Source organism: Branchiostoma belcheri, unplaced genomic scaffold, assembly GCF_001625305.1.
Source record: "Branchiostoma belcheri isolate BF01 breed outbred unplaced genomic scaffold, Haploidv18h27 scaffold4, whole genome shotgun sequence".
Taxonomy (NCBI): Eukaryota; Metazoa; Chordata; class Leptocardii; order Amphioxiformes; family Branchiostomatidae; genus Branchiostoma; species Branchiostoma belcheri.
Window position 1 is genome coordinate 4,315,144 of NW_017804020.1, and position 12,129 is coordinate 4,327,272.

The 12,129-nt window shown below is 40.3% G+C and overlaps 2 protein-coding genes across 5 annotated transcripts in view; both read left to right on the forward strand.

The window, feature by feature from the left end:
* Window positions 1–7,890, forward strand: part of LOC109477152 (FYVE, RhoGEF and PH domain-containing protein 4-like) — a 47,340-nt gene extending 39,450 nt beyond the window's left edge. For all 4 annotated transcript variants that reach the window (XM_019778209.1, XM_019778210.1, XM_019778212.1 and 1 more), the window contains one exon: window positions 4,546–7,890. In XM_019778209.1, the coding sequence (XP_019633768.1) occupies window positions 4,546–4,594 (49 nt within the window). In that variant the 3' untranslated portion in view covers window positions 4,595–7,890. The remainder of the gene's footprint in view (window positions 1–4,545) is intronic.
* Window positions 7,891–8,201: 311 nt separating this feature from the next.
* LOC109477164 (galactose-3-O-sulfotransferase 2-like) lies at window positions 8,202–11,712 on the forward strand. The gene is made up of 4 exons (XM_019778229.1): window positions 8,202–8,344; window positions 9,432–9,653; window positions 9,936–10,031; window positions 10,255–11,712. The coding sequence occupies exons 1-4, from the start codon at window positions 8,337–8,339 to the stop codon at window positions 11,246–11,248; spliced, it is 1,320 nt and encodes a 439-aa protein (XP_019633788.1). The 5' UTR covers window positions 8,202–8,336; the 3' UTR covers window positions 11,249–11,712.
* The last annotated feature ends 417 nt before the right edge of the window (window positions 11,713–12,129 follow it).

Sequence of the window (12,129 nt, forward strand, 5' to 3'; positions counted from 1 at the left end):
AAAAAATTGAATGCAGGGCAGGGTCAGATTAATTTTTAGTGGATTCACTATGAAGGATGCCATTGCATCAGATTGTTTAGAAACCGAGTCACAGAAATGTGGCTTTTGTATCAATTTTGAATGAATCAGTCAATTGTACACTGTTACGGATACAGTAAGATTCCAAAGAAATGCAAACAAATTCCAGATCCCTAAAGGATACATGAAAATACCCCACGGATGTGACACCGCATCTGCCGGTCCACTCTTGTACAGAAATGGCTTTTTTGCCTCAATCCACAAAATTGAGTCGTTCTAATGAATGAGATACATACCTGAACCGAAGTCATGAGTGCAAATTAGGGATGTTGCAGCATAATTTGCATAAACGACACAAGAAGAGCATTTTTGGCTGAAAAATTGGAATTCGCAAAACGACAAGCTTTTCGCTCGAAACGACTTTTATCAGGTGCCACAATGTCCCCCGATGTCATGCGTGCGAATTGGTGATGTTACGGCATAATTTGCATAAATGACACAAGAAAAGCATTTTTGGCTGAAAAATTGGAATTCGCAAAACGACAAGCGTTTCACTCGAAACAACTTTTATCAGGTGCCGCAATGTCCCCCGATGTCATGTGTGCGAATTGGTGATGTTACGGCATAATTTGCATAAATGAGAGAAAAAGAGCATTTTTGGCTGAAAAATTGGAATTCGCAGAACGACAAGCGTTTCGCTCGAAACGACTTTTATCAGGTGCCGCAATGTCCCCCGATGTCATGTGTGCGAATTGGTGATGTTACGGCATAATTTGCATAAATGACACAAGAAAAGCATTTTTGGCTGAAAAATTGGAATTCGCAAAACGACAAGCATTTTGCTCAAAACAACTTTTATCAGGTGCCGCAATGTCCCCCGATGTCATGTGTGCGAATTGGTGATATTACGGCATAATTTGCATAAATGACACAAGAAAAGCATTTTTGGCTGAAAAATTGGAATTCGCAAAACGACAAGCGTTTCGCTCGAAACGACTTTCATCAGGTGCCGCAATGTCCCCTGATGTCATGTGTGCGAATTGGTGATGTTACAGCATAATTTGCATAAATGACACAAGAAAAGCATTTTTGGTCATCTGCACACAGTCATGGATACAGGAAGATTCCGAACAAATGCAAACAAATCCCAGATCCTTAAAGGATACATAAAAATACCCCAAGGATACGACAACGTATCTGCTGGTCCACTCTTGTACAGAAGGATTTTTTTGCCTCACTTGACAAAATTGAGTCGTTCCAAATAATGAGATACATACCTGATTAAAAGTCGTGTGTGAATTGGTGATGTTATGGCATAATTTGCATAAATGAGACAAAAGAGCATTTTTGGCTGAAAAGTTGGAATTCGCAAAACGACAAGCCTTTCGCTCGAAACGACTTTTATCAGGTGCCGCAATGTCCCCCGATGTCATGTGTGCGAATTGGTGATGTTACGGCATAATTTGCATAAATGAGAGAAAAAGAGCATTTTTGGCTGAAAAATTGGAATTCGCAGAACGACAAGCGTTTCGCTCGAAACGACTTTTATCAGGTGCCGCAATGTCCCCCGACTGTCATGTGTGCGAATTGGTGATGTTACGGCATAATTTGCATAAATGACACAAGAAAAGCATTTTTGGCTGAAAAATTGGAATTCGCAAAACGACAAGCATTTTGCTCAAAACAACTTTCATCAGGTGCCGCAATGTCCCCCGATGTCATGTGTGCGAATTGGTGATGTTATGGCATAATTTGCATAAATGACACAAGAAAAGCATTTTTGGTCAACTGCACACAGTCATGGATACAGGAAGATTCCGAACAAATGCAAACAAATCCCAGATCATTAAAGGATACATAAAAATACCCCAAAGATGCGACAACGTATCTGCTGGTCCACTCTTGTACAGAAGGAATTTTTTGCCTCACATGACAAAATTGAGTCGTTCCAAATAATGAGATACATACCTGATCAAAAGTTGTGTGTGAATTGGTGATGTTATGGCATAATTTACCTACGGATAGCGGATTTGATAGGATCCCTGGTCTTGGATCCGTAAAAATACGGAAAGCGGATTTGATAGGATCCCTGGTTGTGGGTTGGGCTAGCGGATCCGTAAAGATACGGATAGCGGATTTGATAGGATCCCCTGGTCGTGGGTTGGGCTAAGCGGATCCGTAGAAGATACGGATAGCGGATTTGATAGAATCCCTTGTCGTTCATTTGGCTAGCGGATTCGTAGAAGATACGGATAGCGGATTTGATAGGATCCCTGGTCGTTTATTTGGCTAGCGGATTCGTAAAGATACGGATAGCGGATTTGATAGGATCCCTGGTCGTGGGTTGGGCTAGCGGATCCGTAGAAGATATGGATAGCGGATTTGATAGAATCCCTTGTCGTTCATTTGGCTAGCGGATTCGTAGAAGATACGGATAGCGGATTTGATAGGATCCCTGGTCGTTCATTTGGCTAGCGGATTCGTAGAAGATACGGATAGCGGATTTGATAGGATTCCTGGTCATGCGTTGAGCTAGCGGATCCGTAAAGATACGGATAGCGGATTTGTTAGGATCCCTGGTCGTTCATTTCTCCAACGGATCCGTAGAAGATACGGATAGCGGATTTGATAGGATCCCTGGTCGTTCATTTGGCTAGCGGATTCGTAGAAGATACGGATAGCGGATTTGATAGGATCCCTGGTCGTGGGTTGGGCCAGCGGATCCGTAGAAGATACGGGTAGCGGATTTGATAGGATCCCTGGTCGTTCATTTGGCCAACGGATCCGTAGAAGATACGGATAGCGGATTTGTTAGGATCCCTGGTCGTTCATTTGGCTAGCGGATTCGTAAAGATACGGATAGCGGATTTGATAGGATCCCTGGTCGTGGGTTGGGCTAGCGGATCCGTAGAAGATACGGAAAGCGGATTTGATAGGATCCCTGGTCGTGGGTTGGGCTAGCGGATCCGTAGAAGATACGGAAAGCGGATTTTATAGGATCCCTGGTCGTGGGTTGGGCTAGCGGATCCGTAAAAATACGGATAGCGGATTTGATAGGATCCCTGGTCGTGGGTTGGGCTAGCGGATCCGTAGAAGATACGGATAGCGGATTTTATAGAATCCCTGGTCGTTCATTTGGCTAGCGGATTCGTAGAAGATACGGATAGCGGATTTGATAGGATCCCTGGTCGTTCATTTGGCCAGCGGATTCGTAGAAGATACGGAACGCGGATTTGATAGGATCCGTATAACCACCAATGTATTTTTTTGATAGAGTGGGCACTGTCAAACCTGTCTATGTTAGTAAGAAAATTTAATGAGTGAATGAAAAAGTTTATTCCTCTCGATCCTTGCAAATGTTTTTATTTAAGGATTCGTGCAAATGATATATCCGTATTCGTTTACAGTTAGGGATTCGAGCATATAAAACATCGTATCCATAGTGTATCTGCTATCCGAGCGGATACGGTATCACATCCGTTGGGTATTTTGTCGTATCCTTCACGGATTTGGCATTTGTTCGCATTTGTTCGGAATCTTCCGCATCCGTGACGGATCGATTTGACGGATGCGACGGTATCTGCCGGGATCCGTGGCCATTTTGCCCAGTGTACGTTTCCTCTTCGTCTCCAAACCAAAAAGGTCAATGACCTGAACTAGACTGTTACCATGGTACATTGTAAGTAGTGTTGGATTACATCATGTTGCAATTTTATAGCAGGAGGGATTTAGACTCCTGTCTGACCATATATATATACAGTATAAAATTTGTGTGTGTTTGAGTAAGAATCAATAGAGCAGGCCATATGCGAAGGTAAACATTATGCGTTTGCTTTGCAAATGGTTTCCTTTCTAGTTAGTATGATATTTTTGTAGCTAAGAGTCGATGTATTAAGTATCTTAAGAACTATAGCATATGTTTCAAGAATTGGCTCACGCCACTCCAAGTTTAAGTTCCTTCTTCTTGGAAGCTCTACATTTCAACTGAAATGTACAGTGTAGTACTATATGATATCTTGTTTTATGGTGAAATCCCATGTTCCCTACATGTACCTCAGGATGTGAAAGCAGAGTTCACCATACCGTTGCCTGGTTACTCCATATCTGAGCTGGACCCTCTGGAGACGACCGACAGAGAACATGTCTTCTCTCTCAGCCAGGCCACGCAGGTCTACATGCTCGCAGCTGATGACTCCAAGAAGAAAAAACAGGTGAGATTCAAACAGTGCGCACTAGTCACTCATTTGTATACTTCAACTCAAGTCAGTTCCTTCTGTATTCTAAAATCCTCTGAAAAACTGAAAGAGAAAGACTCACAATGAGTTAGCAGAACATACTAGAGAAATGGGAGAGAAATGATACTGCCCATGAGGAAATGCCAACGTTTCCAAATTCAAAATAGTTTCTTCAGGTTGGTAAAGTATACATTGTAGGATACAGTAGTTTTCTTTTACACAACCAATTCTCTCACCTAAAGTGCTCACCTAGTGTGTTGATCACTAACATGACAACATTCTTGCTCCCCAGGTGGATGGAAGTGTTGGACAGGTGTGTGAAGATGTTACAAGACAAGTAGTGTCAGGAGGAGTCTTGCCAAGCAGGGAGTGGCCATGGGAGCACCTTGCCAAAAAAGAGTTGTGTGTGCAATGCCTGGAGAAAGGGAATCGCAGTTGCAAGGGGTGGAAAATTGCAGGCAATCTTCCTTTTTAAGTTCAATTTCAACACTCTGCAAGAGCAGAAATTGATCCTGAGATTTCAGTAGTTAAGCCAGTGAAGATTTTGTAAAAAAAAATTCTTTTTATTAAGTACTTACAATGTGCAGTACAGAAAGATTATGGCAAGTAACAAACAAGTGGTGCAATTGTACTGTGTTGGTGCGTGATGCTTGGTGCCATCTCTTCTCTCCAAGAACAGTTGAAACCTTCAAAAGTATTAAGTCTTTGCTGGGAGCAAAAATGACCGTCACAGTAGAGTTAGAAAGAATGCAAAAAAAAAAGGTGGCGAAAACAAAGACATTATAAAAAAAATAAAGAGGAAAAACAGGAAGGACAAAGTTTCAATATCAGTCTACCCAAGTGAGTAAATATTAGCTTTGCTTAAAAGAATGTCTTAGAAATGTCAAAGAAACTGAAAAGAAACAAATGGTGGAAGCCTTAAACTAGGTTAAAGGAAGCAACATTCAAATTTTGATATATTTGCTCCCAATAATTGCAATCTGTTGCCATTGACAACATAATGATATGTAAATAAATCCATGTTGTATACAATAATTAAAAATGTCCGTACAAGAAAGTATTTGTAGTTGCTGCTTGTACATTGTTGCCAATGCTTAGGTTAATTTTGTAAGAATTTGTGCTAAAGATACAAAATTGTAGCTTATGAAATAAATGCTCAGTGGTTGCGTAAAAGCTGTTTCAGCTTTCTGTGAAATTATAATGTAGCTTTGATGGGTAAATGATTCCATTGGACCCAGAGTCTGGTATCTGCAACAAATATTTTAAGAATGTATAAAATAAAGGCAAGTTAAAAAATGATCGGAGCCAAACCTTATATATATATAAATTACAAACATTTCATCGGTAAATGCCACAGATCTTTTTCATACTATTGAAAAATGTGTGGAAATGAACAAAATTACAATGTTGGTATGTAATATGATTATATCCTTTCCTCTTGGATTTGGTTATTTTTCTTCCAGATCCTTTCAAAGATCTATTCCAAACTTAGCCTGTGTTACACACTACTAGTTCTCTCACGGCTGAGCTGATTGGTCCTCCCTCTGAGGACCTGACCAATAGGAGGGCCTGTTAGAAGCTAAGCTATTCCACACAGGTACTAGCCAAATGTCATATCACACCAGAGTTGCCTTCTGATTTCCATGGTCATTCAAATCAAAACATTTCTTATTGTCTTACTCATTGTGATATTACAACAAGAAAATGAGAGGAAAATGTGTATTAAGTATAGTATATTATGCACATATATTGTATAATTGTAGTACATAATATATGGTCTCTAAAATACACGGTATGTGCTTGATATGTACTGTATCATACATAGTATACAGATATTTCTATTGAATATATACTGTATATATACATATTACCGTCTCTTGAAATTTTGCTGATCTATTCTCAGGGCTCCATTTTGTTTTTTGCTTCCTTGTCTGTTTTCAAATGATTTGTGGAATATTTGCTTGCTTTCCAAATCTTTTTGTTGCCATTCCTTCAAATAAATATTAGTCCATTAATTTTCCGTATATTATTAATTTCAAATCTGTACGACACTTTCCATCAGCAAAAAAATGTATTTTAGATTATTTTTTAACATTAGTGTAAAGAAAGTTCATATTGAGGAAAAACATAGGAAACCAGGCCTATAAGCCTTTTGCAAAATTTTTCTTCCTTTATTTTACAGATTCAAAACTTGCACAAGGTAATGAAATGAAAAACAATTTTAGTCAGTAAACATATACTATGATAGTTAAAAAAGTTCAGAGCACTTGAATTATGCATTATATACGGCTCTACATATACACAGACACCAAAAATGTTTCAGAACTTAGCTTTTATTTAAATTTTTTTACGTCTGTTTTAGATTTTATTTGATATCACAACATTCATTATTGAATGAGCACAGGAAGCTGTATGATATTGCAATTTATATTGAAAGATGCCTTGTTTGTACTTCATATAAAAAAATCAACAATAAACAGTTACTTGGTTCATTAATTTACATGTATCATTACATCTACCAGTGAATTCCCCTATTAGCACTACCCACTTTATACACGTCATTTACTGATACATGTATCTGTAACATATCTGAATGCAGACTGTACCATGTGTGGTGGACCAGATAATCGTTTCCTCCATGAGACACAATATGTTACAGACTTGTTATGACTTCAATCATACATGTATAACCTGTATCTCTTTATATTTTGCCAAACCCTTACCAGTTTCCTCATCACCTCAATATAAAACGGCCGTGAATATGTCTAGTAAACAAAGGCCCAAACAAACAAACAAAATTGCATACAGTACATTGTAGGACAGCATAGCTGCCATTTTTTAGCTTGTTTCAATTAAGCTTGATATTCAGGTAGCACTCAAATTGTACTAGAAATTTGACTTAATTTGTACAGCAAACTGCATTACGCACACTATAACCAATACTGATCAAAATTGTTGCGCATTGGCTGTTAACATGTTGTAACATTGTGTCCTATCCATTCACTGTGTAATGTATTGCATCTGTGTAATGTAATGCATCTTTTTCCAATACAGTCAGCAAACTGAACACTGAAATACATCAATTTTTAACTAAATATTTTACATGCTCTAACATTGTGCTCATCTTTTCTAGTAACCAGCAATATCTACTTCATTGTATAGTTCCTCAAAATTGCTGCATTGTAGATGCAATCCTAGTGACAATGTGAATGATACTATATGTATCTAAAATGTCTCAGTCTCATGTGTACAAAGAAGAAGTCTTGCTCCATCTTGTTACATCCTAATATCAGTTAGTTGAATGCAAGATGTATGATTGTCCAGCTTTTATGTCCACGCAAAGTGTTCTTCATCAGAGAGGACTACATAGATGTACATGTAGCTATGTTAAACAGATATCAGCAAAGAATTCAGGAGAACGTAAAAATTTAGTGTGGGAAAAAGCCATCCCATGCTCCATGCTGCAGTTAACAAGCCATATATGCTGGGAAGGTGTACAAATGTATTTGCCAAAAGACAATGTGAATCACAGAATATGCCAATATCCTTGTTCCACTGTAGTTGTTTAATGTGGAAAATCCCACATGTTCATGTCTCTACATGGCGACAAGCAGCAATAAAGGCCTCCTGAACTTCCTTGTTTGCATGTTTGTTTGTTTATTTGTTTGTTTTTCTTTTAACCCTCCCAAGGTGCCATATGTTCCACAGGCACAATTTGGCTTGCATGGTGTGGGGAAACTTATGTGTATAGTGTAGTGACTACTAGTAATTTTCGGGACCAATTGCAATTGAGCTTCGGCACCAAGAATCATTTCAAGCCTCTTATTCCTGCGTATTTAACCCATGCATGCTGTGGTATTGATAATAGTGCCCACTACATCCCTCCAGGAGTGCTAATAGGATGATGCGCCACTAAGCGCTGCAAGGGTGCAGTTTGTCTAGATACCGCTAGGTGCCACTTTTCGAAATACCCTGAACCCGACCAACCGGTTGTGTTTACAACATGATTTGCAACTAGAGTTTGTTTTGTCCACAAATTTGTCCTATTTTTCAACCAGCCTCCCTTTGAGAATTGCCGACAAGATGCAATGGTAAGTCAAGCAGTTTTGCGGCGTCAGATATACATGTATATGCACCCTATGCTGTGTTTTATGCTCAGTGTTGAAGGTTAACTTTGATATTGGTTAAGGAGCTTTCAATAGAACCTATATAGCTATAACCTCCATGTATTGGCCAAACCAAGTATTGAGCTTCTTTGGCCAAACTATTCTTTTCCATTCAAGTCAACGTCACAACAATTTGTCAACTGTCAAAAAATGATGCATGTACTAGGTAGTTCAATCCACCAAGCTTTGTTGACGCATAGGTTTGTATAACGATGAGGTTAAATACACTCCTTGGTATTAAGAATGCATGTATCTAAAAGCTGTGTTCATATGTAAAATACCTTGACCTTTGACTTTCTGACGCCAGCTCGACTACTATTGTTGTGCCTGTTATTATGTACGGCTGGATAGATACGAAGTATGTCAACCGGCCTCGATCCTTAAAGAAACGTACATGATAATAGGCTTCACGTAATCTACATTTAAGGTCAAACCTTTGACCTGCATGAGAAAGCACATTGTACTATTGTGTTAGTATCCCTTGATTAACGTTACACATACTATGGTAGCTCAGATTTGGAACGGCCAGATAAAGAGAGGTGAATATATGTAATGATCAAGATTTTCTATCTATTAGGCCATGTTGATTTGATTATATGGATGACATCCGCGCGCGCATGAATTTTCGGCCGTTTCCAAAAAATATTGCAGACAATATACCAATGTCGTAGAATGCCAAAATCAAACAAACAAAAAAAAGACGAAAATGTAAAGAAATGAATTTGAAGAGTAGATAATTCGCCATACCAATTACTGTGTCGTTTGCTCAACCTTCATACCTTCATGACCACGTAGATTTCATAATGAAAGCAACTTTTTTGCCAACCGTTTTTTATTCGCACGCTCGTATCATTTTTGGGGTTCCCAGAGGATGTCATCCATATAATCAAATTAACATGGCCTTAGGTGCATTTCAAATACAATATCCCACTGATCATAGACTTGATGTCATCAGCATTCATACAAGCACCTGTGAAAATCTCTTGACGTTATTTCTTGAAAATATATCCAGCTCGAGTCGTATGGGTGAGAAGAAGCTGATGTCACTGGTCCTTGTGTTGGCCGCGATGACGTTAGTCATCATGTACCTCAACATCTCAGAGAACAGCAAAGCCACGCATCGAGTGATAGATCTAGAGGAGGACCAATCAGAGCTGGACCAATCAGAGCTGGACCAATCACAGCAGCTGTACATAGTCGGCGACATGCCGCCAACCCCAGCCGTGGTAAAGAGGCAAGTGTCAGTTTTTATTGGCTAACGCTGGCCAATCAGCTAGCGTTTCTGTGACGTTTTCTGTAATAGGAGAAGACAGTGCAACAGTATGTAGTCACGGTATTTGTGATTGGATGTGACACTTCTGCATGGAATGATTGTGATTGGTTGGACAAGAGTAGCTGGGTTTCCTACGTGAAAATAGGACGAAGTCATATACAATGTACTTTTAGACAGCTGGCGACGAGCATCCACATATAAAAAATGAATGAATATTCATGAAATTGTTCTTCTATCTTATAGGGACGTGGGCCACTATCTGTGTATCCTCCATACAAACGTTGTTTACATCTACGCACCCGAGGCTGACTCTGGCATCCTGCACTGCATCATGACCAGGTTAATGTTTTTCACACATCAGACTATTGAAATACGATCTAAAATGCTCACATATTCATCCGCAGTCTGTTTTGTCTTCTTCGAAAAACATGTCATATGTATAACAAAATACTAACTAACTTAACGACATTACTAGATAACGTGACTCGTATAAGCTTTTAAGATTACAAGATAATTGTCTAGAACATCAACCTCATATATTTCTTGTCAACGTTCCTTCCAGGTTCGGATTCTTAAAGGACCTTTTCGTCACCCTTCCAGTCAACAAGAGAGATTCTACGAACAATCGCGGGTACGACGACGTCCGATCCACACAGTACCTCCGTCCTTCAGGCGTGACGGCGTCGCATCGAGTGTACCGGGAAGAAACCATCAACGTGTTCACCCAGCCGGCCCGCTACGACAAGGAAATCATGTCAAAGATGTTCCCAGAAGACACTCGCTACATCAGCATGTTGAGGCTTCCGATTCACAGGTTTGCGGCAGACTTTATCTACTCCAGATTGGACAAACATTTCAACACAACGGCGGAGGCAGAGTCGCCTAAAAAGTACCTAGACGACCCCGAGTACTGGGAATCACAAAAGACCACGTCTCACTGCACCAGGAACTGTATGTCTGCAGTTCTGGGTTTCCCGCTGGATGGCGCCATGAACACGAGGGACACTCAGGCGGCAATGGACGTCATCAAACAGCTGGACTCAGACTTCGCCTTGGTTCTCATCTACGAGTACTTAGACCAGTCCTTGGTGCTGCTGAAGAGGTACATGTGCTGGGGCGTCACGGACATCATGCATTACGTTGGAACGACCCTGCTGCCCAGGAAAGAAACTCTAGCACGTTTGTCAACCGAAGATCACATTCGTAACTTCAGACGAGTGAACTCCATGGATTACTTAGTGTACGACTATTTCAACAAGACGCTGTGGAGGAAGATTGAGGCAGAAGGGCCGGGCTTCCACAAGGAGGTTAAAAACTTCCAGAACATACAGAAGGAAGTGGCGAAGTACTGCCGAGCGGCCGTGGGGAACTGGACCTCGGCGAACCACACCGTCATAGCGGCCAGCGACTGGAACAAGAAGTTCGACTTCACCAGAGGCATGTGTTACCAGTTCGGCCGCGATAGGCGCGAATGGGAAAGTCTGCTGAAAGAGCGTTACTTTTCCTCCAAACGCCGCCGTCCCAGGGGGTCAAAACTACCGATTATAAACGTCTAGAAGGTCTAGATGTTGTCATTGTCTGGCAACGGTTGGAGTCGACTATCACAGCTATCACAGCTCTCCGAAATAAGAATACGGCAGAGTTTCTGTTGTACTAGACTTTACATATTTCTCACTGAGTCCACCATTGGAACAAATTATTACATATTACAGTTGCCATGGAAACATCAACGTTTCTTAGAACGTTAACGGCTTCTTGCAAAAGTTACGGCTTCTTTCAAAAGTGTAGTAGTACTGTTAGGAGATTTTGATATGACACATTCAAACACATACACTACAATGTAGTGAACGTCCCATTTAGTAAAACTAAATCTAGTTGTAGGTGTTATTGAGACAAAAGGAAGAGAAAACATGGAGACAATGAAAATAACAATAGCCGACATGACCGTAAAATTTGAATAAAGATGATCAATTGATTGATCTATTTATTGATTTATTTATTTGCATGACATCACAATTTCTAAACGTATGCTCTATAACACTTCACTACGTGAGGGGGGTGCCTTTTTACTGGATGACCTCAAATGACCACGGGGCAGTCCTCGAACAGGAGGGTATGGAAAAGGTTGATATGGAACAGTCTACTAGTATTTTGAAATAGGGAGGAAGAAAGGGTGAAATATGCTGTATTTGCTCGCCAGCAAATGTTGGGTTTCCAAGTAATTACATATAATCTAAGAGTTTGAATGGTCTATTGTCGGTAGGCAGAGCTTGTCCGCAGGGCACGCACTCGAGTTAAAGTATCTACTTGCCGAACCGGCTGTGCCTCCGATAGGATCCAATACCTACTGGTGATACCGTCAGTTCAGTGCAGCTCTCCATGTCGGTACAGCTTGACGTGTTATAAAACACGGTTGGTGTGTCCTGTGTCTTTACGA